Source organism: Arvicola amphibius, chromosome 8 (assembly GCF_903992535.2).
Source record: "Arvicola amphibius chromosome 8, mArvAmp1.2, whole genome shotgun sequence".
In the NCBI taxonomy this organism is placed as follows: domain Eukaryota; kingdom Metazoa; phylum Chordata; class Mammalia; order Rodentia; family Cricetidae; genus Arvicola; species Arvicola amphibius.
Genome location: NC_052054.1, coordinates 125,625,400 through 125,637,939, shown reverse-complemented (window position 1 = coordinate 125,637,939; position 12,540 = coordinate 125,625,400). Strand labels below are relative to the sequence as shown.

The window sequence follows — 12,540 nt, the reverse complement described above, 5'->3', positions numbered from 1 at the left end:
TGAGAACATGAGAACACGTGGTGGAACACATGGCAGGATGAGAACATGAAAACACATGATGAAACACATGGTAGGAAGCTTCTGGCCCAAACACCCAGACTGGCTCCTCCTGCCTGGGTGGGGAACAAATCTGGTAATCTTTGTTCATCACCCAGAGTAGTACACCCAAGCTGACAGGGACCCCTTCAGGGGAGAGGAGACCACAACACAGACAATGCACCAAGGTGAAGGCTGGGACTTACCAGGGACTGTAGCCAAGAGTCAGTACTTACATGAGAATTAGCTGGGGCGCTAGACAAATCCTGTGTTCTCTGCTGAAAGAGAAAATTTGAATAACAATGTTAAATGCAAGATTTAAATGATAGTTGTTTAAATTAGTTTTTATCACCACCAGCATTATTGATGTTATTTTTGAGATAGGTCTCAGGTAGCCAAGGCTGGTCTTAGACTCACTGTACAACCAAGGCTGGATTTGAACTACTGATCTTCGTGTTTCCACATATGGAACACGGAGTGCTGGGATTCCAAGCATGTGCCATCATCCCTGGCTGAAATTAGTATTATTACTGAGATTCCACTAGGTAGGAACAGCTCAAGAGTTCCCATCTAACTAATTAAAGCTTAATGCCAACAGCAAAATCAAAGAAGCCACTTCAGCCTCATAAGGCCACCACGTAATCTCCCACTAAGGGTTTTTCATCGTGACCACTCACATGCATTTCTCAATTTCACTCTCACCTCAGCCTTTAGAAGCCATGGTCTCACACACCTTAGGGGGTTCCCATGGTCCCTCCCACTTGATAGAGGGCACTCACTCTTGAATTCTTTGATTGAAAATACTGGCTTAATTCATTCGGTCTAGGACTTTCTCTTAAATATATCTACTTCTTTTCCATACCGATTTTTATGGACCTGTGCATCTCTTCAGAGAAAGAGATGTTGTCAAACTATTGTTGGACCCAAAGCAAGTTCCACCTCCTGGCTCTTGGTCCTCAGGAAGCCTTTGTGGAGTCAGGCAAAGAGGCAGCATCTGGTTTCTACAGGCAGGTTTGAAAAATTCTACCAGTCCTCCAACATTAATGGCTCTCAGCCATTTTCCTTCAATTTGACCACCCAGGATGTATCAGCCATGCACCTCACCCCAGAGTAGCTGAAGTGAGCCTGAAGCTGTGATAGACCAATCATAGCCCAGAACACATAAGGCTCAAAGAGGAGTCTGGGTGATGCTAGAGAGGAAATCTGTCACTTTCTGTAGCTCTCCTAGGGCTATAGCCCTGAAAATCAAATGAACCTAAGGCACCCAGGGCTGCAGCTCTTTCTCTTAATGGCCTTCCACCCTCTATTCACAACTCAAAGAGCAGCCAGACCAGCTGGACATTTAGAAGAGAAAATGGACTTCTGTGACCCAGGTCATCTCAGCCCTTAACTCCAGTCCAGGGCCGAGAGCTGGAAACAAGCAGGAGCTGAGGTACAATCACCTGAGAAGGACACTCTTAGTGTCCACTCTTCTAGAGTCTCCCAGGTCACACTGTTATTCTGTAATGTGGACAGTGACTTTGACACAATATTTGAGGTCCCTCGGGGCTACTGTTTCTGTCTTCTGTACAGTTCATGGGTCTTCTGTGTATAGTTAGCAATTGTGCATTAAAAGATGAGTAAACATGGTTTCGCTTAGGAAAAGAGAATCCAGGGGTCTCAATGCAGATATTAGCATAGAGAAACGATTGTTCTGGTAACCATAACAGTCTGTCTGACACACACCAGCCACCACTAGAAGGCTTAAACGGTCCTGGAAGAGCTGGGAAGTTGTCCTGTGATACCGAGAGTGACAAGGAAGATTCCAGAACCCATGACTCTGAGCAGGTGAAGAAGCCCTACCAGGCTTATGAAAGTGGAAATGGATCAAGGCTTCTGTTTCTCTGAGAATCCTGTTCTTACAAATTGAGGCTCAAAAGAAGAGGCAAGTGCCTGTTGTTATGAAATACTGCATCCAGGACTAAAAATGGTTCTGTGGGTTGGACAATTCTAGCTCATTTGAGCGATTCAACAAGAGAAACTTTTAGAATTTAGAGGAAGGTAGAGAATATGGACTTTAAAGTAGTCATTGACCAGGTTAGGAGTTAGTTTCCTTCTAGGAAACTAAGTGATTGATATGTCCCAGTGGTTCAAAGTCCAAACCAGTCAGACAATAATGCAAATAACAATACACAGGCCTGATGTTCAAATTCTCAGTGAGCTATGAAGCCCAGTGTGGAGTGTTTTATGGCCCATTGAAGCCTATGTTGGTGATTTTTTTTTTTATCATCTCCAGCTCAAAGGAGTCAACACTGAAGGAAGACCTGGCCTTACACACAGCCTGAGTGAAGACACAGGCTGAAAACAAGAAAAGAAATAGTAGAGGAAGGAAGGAGAGTTGACTTTAAGTATGACAAACCAACCAAGACACCATAAAATAAGAAGTTTTGTGAGAAAAACCACATGATGAGAACTTACCTTTTTTCTCTTGCCATAAGTTCGTGGAAATTTGGGGAGAAAGTTTCTCTGCAAGATAGAAGGATCCGAGCATGTAGTTATCTGTATTTCAACGGTGTGAGCTGGAAATTGCCAGCCTTCTTTCAGAAGTTCTGCCTGGATCTTCCATTCAGACCCATGTTGTCTGACTCCATTCCCCTCTCATCACATACAACTTAGAGACGCTGGCCTATGGCAGCTGGAAAGACCTCCTCATATCCCTCTTCCTCAAGTGCTGAGAATTTCCCTCACAATCCCTTGTTCAACAATTACACATTCTCTGTTCCCACCGGACACAATTTAACTTGTTCCACACCAGGACTAGTCAGTCAACACATATATGTTTCATGCATATAGGGTGTCACATGTTCTGATGAATCTGAGGCACATGACAGAAATTTGGTTATGGGAGATAAAGAAAGTTTGTGGAAGAAACATATTCTCTCCTCCCCTCCCCCTTCTCTTTCTCTTTCTCTCTCTCTCTCTCTCTCTCTCTCACTCTCTCTCTCGCTCTCTCGCTCTCTCTCTCTTCCTTTTAGACAGGGTTTCTCTGTGGAGTTCTGGCAACCTACTCGCAACGTACACAAGACTGTCTTTGAACTCAGGGATCCAGCTGCCTCTGCCTCAGAAGTGCTTGGATTTAAAGAGTATGCCACAACCACCAGCACAGAGAACCAATCTCCAACAGTTTAAGAAGGGTCTCTGGGAGGTGAGGGCCCAGTCAAGAAGGGGTGAGATATTTAAGCAAAGAATTCTAGGATAAAAACTAGCTTGTAGGATAAGGAGATGAGGAAATCATGTCTATGACGGTCTATTACTAACAGCATTGCAGATGTGCCCTAGTTAGTTTGCTTGTCAACTTGACACGCTTAAGAAGAACAACTGTCAGCTGAAGAATTGTCTGTCTCAGATAACCTTTAGGCATGTCTGTGGGGGCATTTTATTCATTGTGGATTATACAGAAAATCCAAGCTCACTGTGGGTGGTGCCATCACTTATAAGTGGGCCTAAGCTGAATAAGAAAAGCAGTTGAACATGAGCTAAGGAGCAAGCCTGTTCTTCTGTAGTTTCTGCTTCGGTTCCTGCCTTCATATTTCTGCCTTGTGTTCTAGCCTTGCCTTCCTTCCATGATGGACTGCTGCCTATAATCAAATAAACTCTTTCCTTCTCCATGTTGCTTTGGGTCATAGTGTTTATCATAGTAACACAGCAAGCAAAGTAGAACCAGAGGCTGAGGTTGGCAGGGAGGTGATGTCTTTTTAGCTTACTTGAAGCCCTGAATTCAGCCCCTTCACACCAAATAATGGTGACAATGATAATCATATATTTCATCTGCCATTTCTAACCTCAGGGACATCACTAATTCCTTGTCAAGGTTTCAAATTTGAGGCCATTAGGGTGGCATTAAGTTCCTGCACAAATATCCTGAACTGATGGCTTATGCCACATCACTCAGCCACTGTATCCAGACAACTGCCTTTGGTGCAGCTGCTTGCAGGTCCTTTCTCTAGATTCTCTTTCACTTGTCTGGCCATCAACTCCTCCTTTTGCTTCAATGAAGAAATTTCTCTGCAAGAATCCCAATCCAGAATTGCCATTTCATCCTTAGAGATTCTGTATCTATCATTTGTCAACACCAGCAAGGTGTACCCCCAGAAATGAGGCTATTTGATCTCATAGCTATTTGATCTGTAAACAGTGCAAGAAGAGGCATCTTCCCCTCCTCCCTCCACTGCAATACCTGGATCAGGACTTTCAGGGGCAAATTGTAGCAGCGCACACTCAATTTCCAGTTCTTTGATCGTTCATGGCCTCCCAAGTTTTCAAACTCAGTGGGTGTGTACCAGTCCCCAGCTTCACTCTGTATGGACTTCACGAAGATCCCTGTAAGACCGCAGTAGACTGATCATGAGCCTGCTTTTTCCCTGGAGCTCAGATTCATGGCCCCTCCCACCACACTAGAACTGGAGCCACCCAAAGTGTGCTCAAAGTCAATAGAGTTGGCCTTCTCTCTGGCTTCAGGAGTCCCAGCTCAGCCCTGGAGTTCCCTACAGGGCTTTCATGTTTCTTTGATTTTCATGCCTGAAGAAAATGACAAATGCTGCCAACAGATACCTTTTTAAAACTGCTTCAGGGTTATGTAGAAAAGGACAAGGTAGTAACTGACTGCACAGGGTACATGGATTTCAACCTGGTGTTGATCTCTCGGGCTGCAGAACAACCAGTCCCAGGAGGTCCCCGGCAAGGTGGAGGTGGGGTCCTCATCTTAGAGCTAAGGCTGCAGTTGGATTCTGCAACTTGGGAGTTCTGTGGCATCATTGTCTACCCAAATTTATGAGACTATCGAACAGGTGCTTGGCCTGTTATAATTGTTATGTTATAATTATTATAATAATTATAATTATTCATTATAACCCAAGATAGAATGAGGCAAACCGAATAAATGAGGGAAACGTGAAATAGTCATACAATGGAATATGACGTTATTTGTGATTTGAAACATATATTGCATAAACTACACAGATGAGGCTTGATGTCATCATGCTAAGTGAAAGCAGGCAGTCACAAGTGACATATGCTATGGCATGTCACTTGTATGAAGTGTGTAAGGAGGCAGATTTATATTTCAGGAATTAGCTGGGTGAATGCTCAGTAGAAGGAAATAGGAATGAGTATCAACTCCTAATAGACAGAGGGGGACAAATATGTTTGCATGGTAATTTTTTTTTCTGTATCCAAAAAAGAAACCCTCATTGATCATAGACTCTAAGTGCTGAATTATATAGTATATGAATTATTACTCAGTAAAGCTGTTAAAAATAGTGACAATGTATTTATATCAACTGCCATCCACAGGCTCATAATAAAAGAAATCTGAGATGAAGTCCATCATAGAGGGTTTTGGTTTGGGGGACTGTTTTTTTTCTTTTTTTTTTGCAAACCAGAATATGTTATACCAATAATATAAGTTAATCTTCATGAATATACTATGGGTCAGGCTTTATATTATTGTCCTCTATTTAAAAATGAGAAATTTTCATGCCCAGAAAGTCCCTCCCACACTACACAAAAAGACCTCCTCTCTTGGCAAAGCTGAGTCTGGAACTTGGGTTCTCTGATTCTCAATCCTGTGATGCTCTCACCATGACAAGTGCCCTGCCCTGGTGCTACTGACACAGGGATGTGAAGGCAGAGGCTGAGGGTCCCTCCCCATTTATGTCTGACTGGAAGGAAAATATGCAGTAGTTTCCATCTCTGGATGGAAGTGTCTCTGGTTCTCTGGGCATCTCATGGCTCCATCCATGTTACTGTGAGCATCTACTAGGCATGGTTTCTTCAAGCATTAGGATCCTTCTTGTTTTCAAGCCAACTCTTCCAGTTCCTTAAGTAATTCCATTATTGCTTGTGATATTTTTATTTAGCAGTTGTGAAAAAACCACGATACCTACCTTGCTTGAATTTATCCTTGTGTAATGTTCCCTTAGCATCACCACATGTCACAGGAAGCAGCTCAGCACTGAAACGTGCATTTTTATTTCTGCACCTTCTCGGAACTGAAAAAAGAAGATTGCTTCTTCTGTCTCTTTGCCGGTGTGCATGTCCCCTCCTCTCTCTTGGGGTCATTCCTTTAACACTAGGAACACTTTGCTCCTCAGTTCTCTAACTTCTATGTCTTTTGTGCAAGTGGCATATTGTATACGTAATGACAAATATTTTACTTCTAATTAATTTTTAAAAAGAACAAGCTTTACAGGAGACTTTTGGCTTTCATAAACTGTCCTGATTCTCACTCTGATTGCTACATGGCCATGAAATAGGGCTGCCTGACTGTTCTATTGTACTAACGATGGTAGGCAGAGATGATCCTCTAATCTCCCCCATTTGAGCTGGTCTAGCGGGGAGAGGAGATGATGGGCAGCCTAGCAGAGTTGGGTGGAATCATTCCTCTTCTGTCTGCTCTGCTCCATCTCTCCCCCACAACAGCATTTTCTGTCTGTAACTGAGGGAGAACCCCAAAAAGTTCTAGAATAATCTGAAAGCTCTTATGTAGAACAGAGCTGCAAGTCTATAGAAATAGAGATGAAAATTCCTCAAACAAATTTCTGGGAGATGAGAAGCATGTTTGCCCTGCCTGTCATCAGTGCAGAGACCGTGATGCGGGAGGGGAGCACTGTCTGTGATGCTGATACTATTTGAGCAGTAGCTGATCAAGACATCGGATGGTTGACAAAAATCACCCTCCTCTTTAGTAATGGAGAAATTGAGGAAAGAAGAGCCAAGGGATAGGCCGAAGTCCATGGAGTCATAGAAGAGAAAGCTTGGACCCAGGTATCTCCCACCACTCCGGGCCACCTTGATGTGCAATTGCTGGTGTGTTGTACCCTGCATATGGCAGAGATTGTCTCCACTCTTCCTGGTGAATGGAGGCAGCATTACAGTGGCCCAGTGCTCTGTCTTCTTTTAGCTGTATCATCAAGATCCTAGTTTCTCAGAGACAGTGAGGAAACAAGCAATGTCTCCGTGGTTAATTCAGCTACACAAAGCTGTCATGGAAACTAACGCTCTTGCTTCCTCTCTGTAGATGGTGGGAGCACCAGCAACAGAAGGGCTTCCACTCAGGAACAACTTTCCAAGGGAGTCTCCTTCTCCCTCTTACCCAGGATGTCTCCAGGACTCTGGAAGGGTAAAGTATGCCTGAGAAAACCTCCTTCCTCCCTCTCCTTCTGACAGCCCACACCCATAGCCCACTGGGAAGACATATCCCTGCAGCCATCCATCCTCCATTACAGCTCTAGGGACTGGGAAGTTACAGGGTCTGCTCAAGATAAGAAAGAACTCACCGAAAGGGAGGAGGAAAAGAACTATGAGAGAGTACATTTGCTTTCTGCTTATACTTCACCAAGTCTAGACATTTTAATAACCACTGTGTGGTGCCCAAGTGGTCTGTTCTCTTAAAGGCTATTGGCTGAAGGAGCAGAAGGAGCTCCCACAGCAGTATAAAGGATAAGCATTTATATAAAAATCAGGTTCAACTCAAAGGTAAGGAAGAAATTAGGACACATAAGACTGCTGATATAAATACAGTTCACAGTCTTGCTCCAAACAACTTTGCTTTGAGATTTTGCTGCTCTCAAAATTGATAGATAAGCCTGAGTAGAAATTTTTAAGACTTTAGACTTTCCTCAAACCCTAACAAAATCTGTGTGCACTCAGGGGTGAAGGGAAGGACCCACAGAGGCCATCTTACCCCTGGTCTTGGCAGAACGTCCTGGATTCTTTTTTGTTTTCTTTCTCCCGACAGCAGGCTGGCGACCAACTCTGCTGCCATCTAGGAGAGACACAGGCAAATGCAGATTGAGCCAACAGCTGAAAATGGAAAGGAGCAAGGGAGCCTCTCTGTTATGTCAGAGTACTTTCTGCACACACTGTGGATAAGGGCTCACGACAAGGAGCGGTGTCCAAGCAGGTAAAAGTTAAAGCCTACAAAGGATTCTGTTGTATTAACACTTTAGAAAGAAATCTGTCTACACGGAGACTTGAATGAAAATGTGGTTTTGAAAATATGTATTCAAAAAATAGACAAAACCACCGTTTCTCCTTTCTAAACAAAAAATGTACATATGAACCAAGACCACAGCTGGGTCATTGTCAAGAGTGTACGATTCTTAGTTTGGTGAAATTAATATTGAGTGGGACTCCAAAGCTTATTTCACGGATCTGTTGCAAAATTGGTAATCTTTTAGAAAAAGAAACTTAGCTCTTGTCCATCAAGAAGGAATCCCTTAGACCATTATTAAAATCAGATGGTAGGGTGCTGTTTGTAAATATGTACAAGTTATAGGAATCAGATTGTAGGAAACATCACCTTGTAGATACTTCTGTGATTAGCTTGTTCAAAAACCTTCTAAGATTGATTCTCTCTCTCTCTCTCTCTCTCTCTCTCTCTCTCTCTCTCTCTCTCTCTCTCTCCTCTATTGACAAAAGTTGATCATGTTCAATATTTTAAACACAAATAAAAATATGGACATCACTTCTAATAGCCAAATATAACCAGTGCATGCATTTTTGCATATAAATGTGTACATGTTGTGTTCCTTTGTATGTACATGTGTGGGTGTGCCTGAATGTATGTGGACGCCAGATACCAAAGTCGAGCGTCTTCCTCAGTGGCTCTCCATCTTAACTGTTGACAAGATCTGACACCAAAACCAGAACTCACCGGTTTGGCTGGCTAAGCTTGCTGTTCAGCAAACCTGATGGATTCAGCAGTGAAGGATTGCAGATGTGTAATCATGTCGTTTTTTATGTGGGTGCTAGGGATCAAAATTCATGGCCTCATACTTGTGTAGCCAGCACTTTACCACTGAGCATCTCACCAGCCCTTCAACGAACATTTGTGAAAATGGACTGTCAATTATTTTTCTATCTCTAAGTACATCCCCTTCTCTAGGCAGATACATAGTTACATTAAAAGGCTTGAATTTATAAAGAAAATGAAAGGTTTCATGCTGTGGAATATTATTTTAAGATGTGTTGCATTAGTTTATGTTGTGGAACATTTGTTTTAATGATTCAAAGATGTATTGCATTCTTTTATGTTGCATTTGTTTAACTCTGTGAAGCTGTGTTGCTTTGCTTGTCTAAAACACCTGATTGGTCTAATAAAGAGCTTAACAGCCAGTAGCAAGGCAGGAGAATGGATAGGAGGGGCACATACACACATTTGCATATATATACCTGCAATCTGTTTGCTTCATTCAACCTTCTTTGGAACACAACCTACATAAACCTTTTTGTGAGGGGGTGGAGGTTGCTCAGGGGCTAAGAGCAACCAGTGTGCAAACATAAGGACCTGAGTTCAGGTAACAGCATCCACGTAAAAAATATGTATGTGCACCTATAATGCTAGTGTTAAGGGACTGAAGACAAGAAGCTCACTGGTGTTTACTGGCTGACAACCATCAAGGGAATAAAGTAAGAGAGAGAGAGAGAGAGAGAGAGAGAGAGAGAGAGAGAGAGAGAGCAGGACATTCAACAGCCTCCTCAGGCCTATACTTGTAGGTGCAAGTATGTGTGCCCATATGCACAGTGTGAGTACAACATACATACACTCACTCACATACACACACACACACACACACACTATTAAGGATCAGAATCTCACAGGCCTCCAAGCATGCAACGGGCAACACCTTAAAAAACTCAGCAGCTATAACTCTGTCCGGCTCTTGCTTACTTTCTGGCTGTATAGTTTGAGGACTTCTCTGTTTTACTCTTGACAAGTTGGGACCTTGCTTTTTTCCTACAAAACAAAAATAATAAAATTAATTATTCAGAGATATAGATGTAATTGTCTAAGCCTTATACGTCAGCCATATTCAGGTACTATTTTCAAACTTCAGATTCTAGAAATGAGGAAAAATTCTAACAACAGTTTAGTCACATGAGGGTTCATGGGGGTCCAGCCTCAATGAGATTCACACATTCCAAGGTAGAAGCATGAAGATTAGAATTATTGAGCAAAAGGAACAGAGATATGAAAGAAATAAAAGGTAGAAACACAGAACCGCATCGGGAGGAAAATTCAGTGTATACCAAACTTATTTATTTTTTGCACACTTATATGCTTCACTCCAAAAAGGGAGGGAGAAGGCACCAGACTTCATTAACATGATATAAGGAATTATCAAGTATCCAGTGGCTTTGATCGGTGAGTTTTTTTTTCCCTTCTGGTCAGCTTAACTGTTTCTCTGAACCCCAGGACTTAACTGTTGAACTCCTGGCATCCCTATTGTGTTCCTAGAAACGGGGGGAATGCCCCCTACCACTGCCTTCAAGGCTATGGTGAGCCCTTCACTGACATTCATCTCTGGTTATTCCCCACGGCTAAGGACTGAGATTTGACTCCTCGCCACTCGAATTCTGTCCTCGTCTCTCAGACTGTTGTCCTCTCTCGGGCCACTCGGAGTGGTCCTATTCAGTCCTCAATTCTTGTACGGACACGTATCAAATTGACCTTGACTTAGCCCTCAACCCTCGCTTTCTCCCAAAGATGTTCATGGTTAATCGCCATTGGGTCCTTGCCTTTTTCACATTCTTAGCCATGGGAAATAAGCCCTCAAAAACTCTCAGTCCACCTTCCTCCCTGGGATGTCTTTTGGAGACCCTAAAACCTCAATTCCTCATGCCTTACTCACAGATTCCCTAGATTATCCACCTTTGGACTAAGAAATGCCTAAGTACACATAAGATAATAACCTAAAGTGGCGAGTAACAGCATCTTAGATCCCGATATTCTGAGGGAGCTTTCAAACTTTTGTCGGCGCACAGGCAGATGGAAAGAGTTATATTATATACAAGTCTTTTTCTAAGTTCTAAACCCTTTGTCCTTGCAAGCTGTTCTCCTGCTCACATGTTCCTGACTATGCCATCTAAACCAGAGGAACACCCCGCTTCTACTCTGGACCCTGCTAATGAACCCCCACCTTTCCAACCTCAGCAGACAGCTACTTCTACCTCTCCAGTTCTCTCTCTCCCCCACCAACAGCTCTGTTAGCCCCTCCGGACCCTTCCTCCTCTCCAGTGACATGCTGCAGCAGCCACCGGACTCTAGCACTCACTTTTACCCCTCTTCTCACACGTACGCGTGCTGCTAAGGAACCCGACCCTGACCAAACCAAGCCAGCAGCAGTAGTGAGAGATAGCCAGTGTGAGTGGAATGGTCAAGGCACACTTTCCTTTCTCACTCTCAGAACTCTCTCACGTAGAACAAAAACTGTGTTCTTACACATCTAATTCTACTTCTTTCATAAAACAACTAAATACAGTACCCAATCTTATAGTGTCACCTTTCATGATATTTTTATGATCCTAACTAATATCCTACTTCCTGAGGAGCACAGGCGAATTTGAGAGCAGACAAGGTTCACCAGAATGCAGCACACCTCCCTGGGGCAAAGGCAGTCCCTGAGTGGGCTCCACACTGGGATTATAACACCCCAGGTGGTATTTTAGCTAGAGACCGGTCTACGACTTGCCGCCTGGTGCATCTCTTAAGGCTTCCCTCAAGCCAGTAAACTATGATAAACACTTAGATATTGCTCAGGATACAAATGAAAATCCATCTGCATTCTTAGAACACGTCACAAAGGCTCTCTTGTAGTACACTAACTTAGATCCAGAGACCCCAGAGGGCAAACAGCTCCTCATGACCCATTTATTTTCCCAGAGCTTCCTCAACATTAGGTCTAAACTTAAGTATTTGGGGAAAGGCCCCTTGATACCACAGGCAGAAGTCTTAGGGCTGGCTTTTAAGGTGTACCATGGAAGGCATGATAAGAACCATAGACAGAAATGTCAAATGCTGGCCAAGGCCATTTGACCGGCTTAGGCAACTGACCATCCTGCCTGTGCCACTCCCTTGCACCCTGGGGCTCAAGAGCCACCAGGCCCGTGTTTCAAATGTGGTAAAACGGGGCATTGGGCCTGGGCATGCCCTAATCCTCATATTGGTCCAACAAGACTGTGTCTGAAGTGCCATAGGGAAGGACACTGGGTGATCGATTGTCCTCATGCACATAATGGCATGGAGACATCAGACCCAGACAACTCCCAAACCAACCTTCTCAGTCTGGCCATGGATGACTGAGGCTGCCCAGGCTCCTTTGACCCTACCACAACTGTCATCTGTAATAGGGAGCCATGGGTAAATATCACAGTATCAGGCTAGGCCATCTCCCTTCTCTTGGACACCAGAGCCACATACTTGGTACTGAGAGAGTTTGGGGTACCTACATCTCCTTCTAGTTTCCTAGGTAGGGGGACAGCATTACCTACCTCATCAGACCCCACCACACAATTGCATTTTCAGGGTATTCCTCTCACTCATTCGTTTTTAGTCATGCCAACCTGCCCTGTACCTCTTATGGGAAGAGATTTTTTTAGCTGAAGTGGGAGCTTCTATTTCGTTTGCTCCTCCCATTCACCTCACCCCAGGCTTGCCAGTAGCTCCTCTCCTTCTTTTCCTAG

The 12,540-nt window shown here is 43.6% G+C and overlaps 1 protein-coding gene across 6 annotated transcripts in view; it reads right to left on the bottom strand.

Moving 5' to 3' along the window:
• LOC119821523 (nuclear body protein SP140-like) overlaps positions 1-12,540 on the bottom strand; it is a 78,879-nt gene that overhangs the window by 40,945 nt on the left and 25,394 nt on the right. For 4 of the 6 annotated variants that reach the window (XM_038340591.1, XM_038340594.1, XM_038340596.1 and 1 more), the window contains exons 8-13: positions 9,749-9,814; positions 7,760-7,840; positions 5,961-6,065; positions 4,253-4,395; positions 2,494-2,541; positions 273-314 (exon numbers count right to left, since the gene is read on the bottom strand). In XM_038340591.1, coding sequence (XP_038196519.1) covers positions 273-314; positions 2,494-2,541; positions 4,253-4,395; positions 5,961-6,065; positions 7,760-7,840; positions 9,749-9,814 — 485 coding nt within the window. The remainder of the gene's footprint in view (positions 1-272; positions 315-2,493; positions 2,542-4,252; positions 4,396-5,960; positions 6,066-7,759; positions 7,841-9,748; positions 9,815-12,540) is intronic. The other 2 variants (XM_038340592.1, XM_038340595.1) reach the window with 2 other exon arrangements.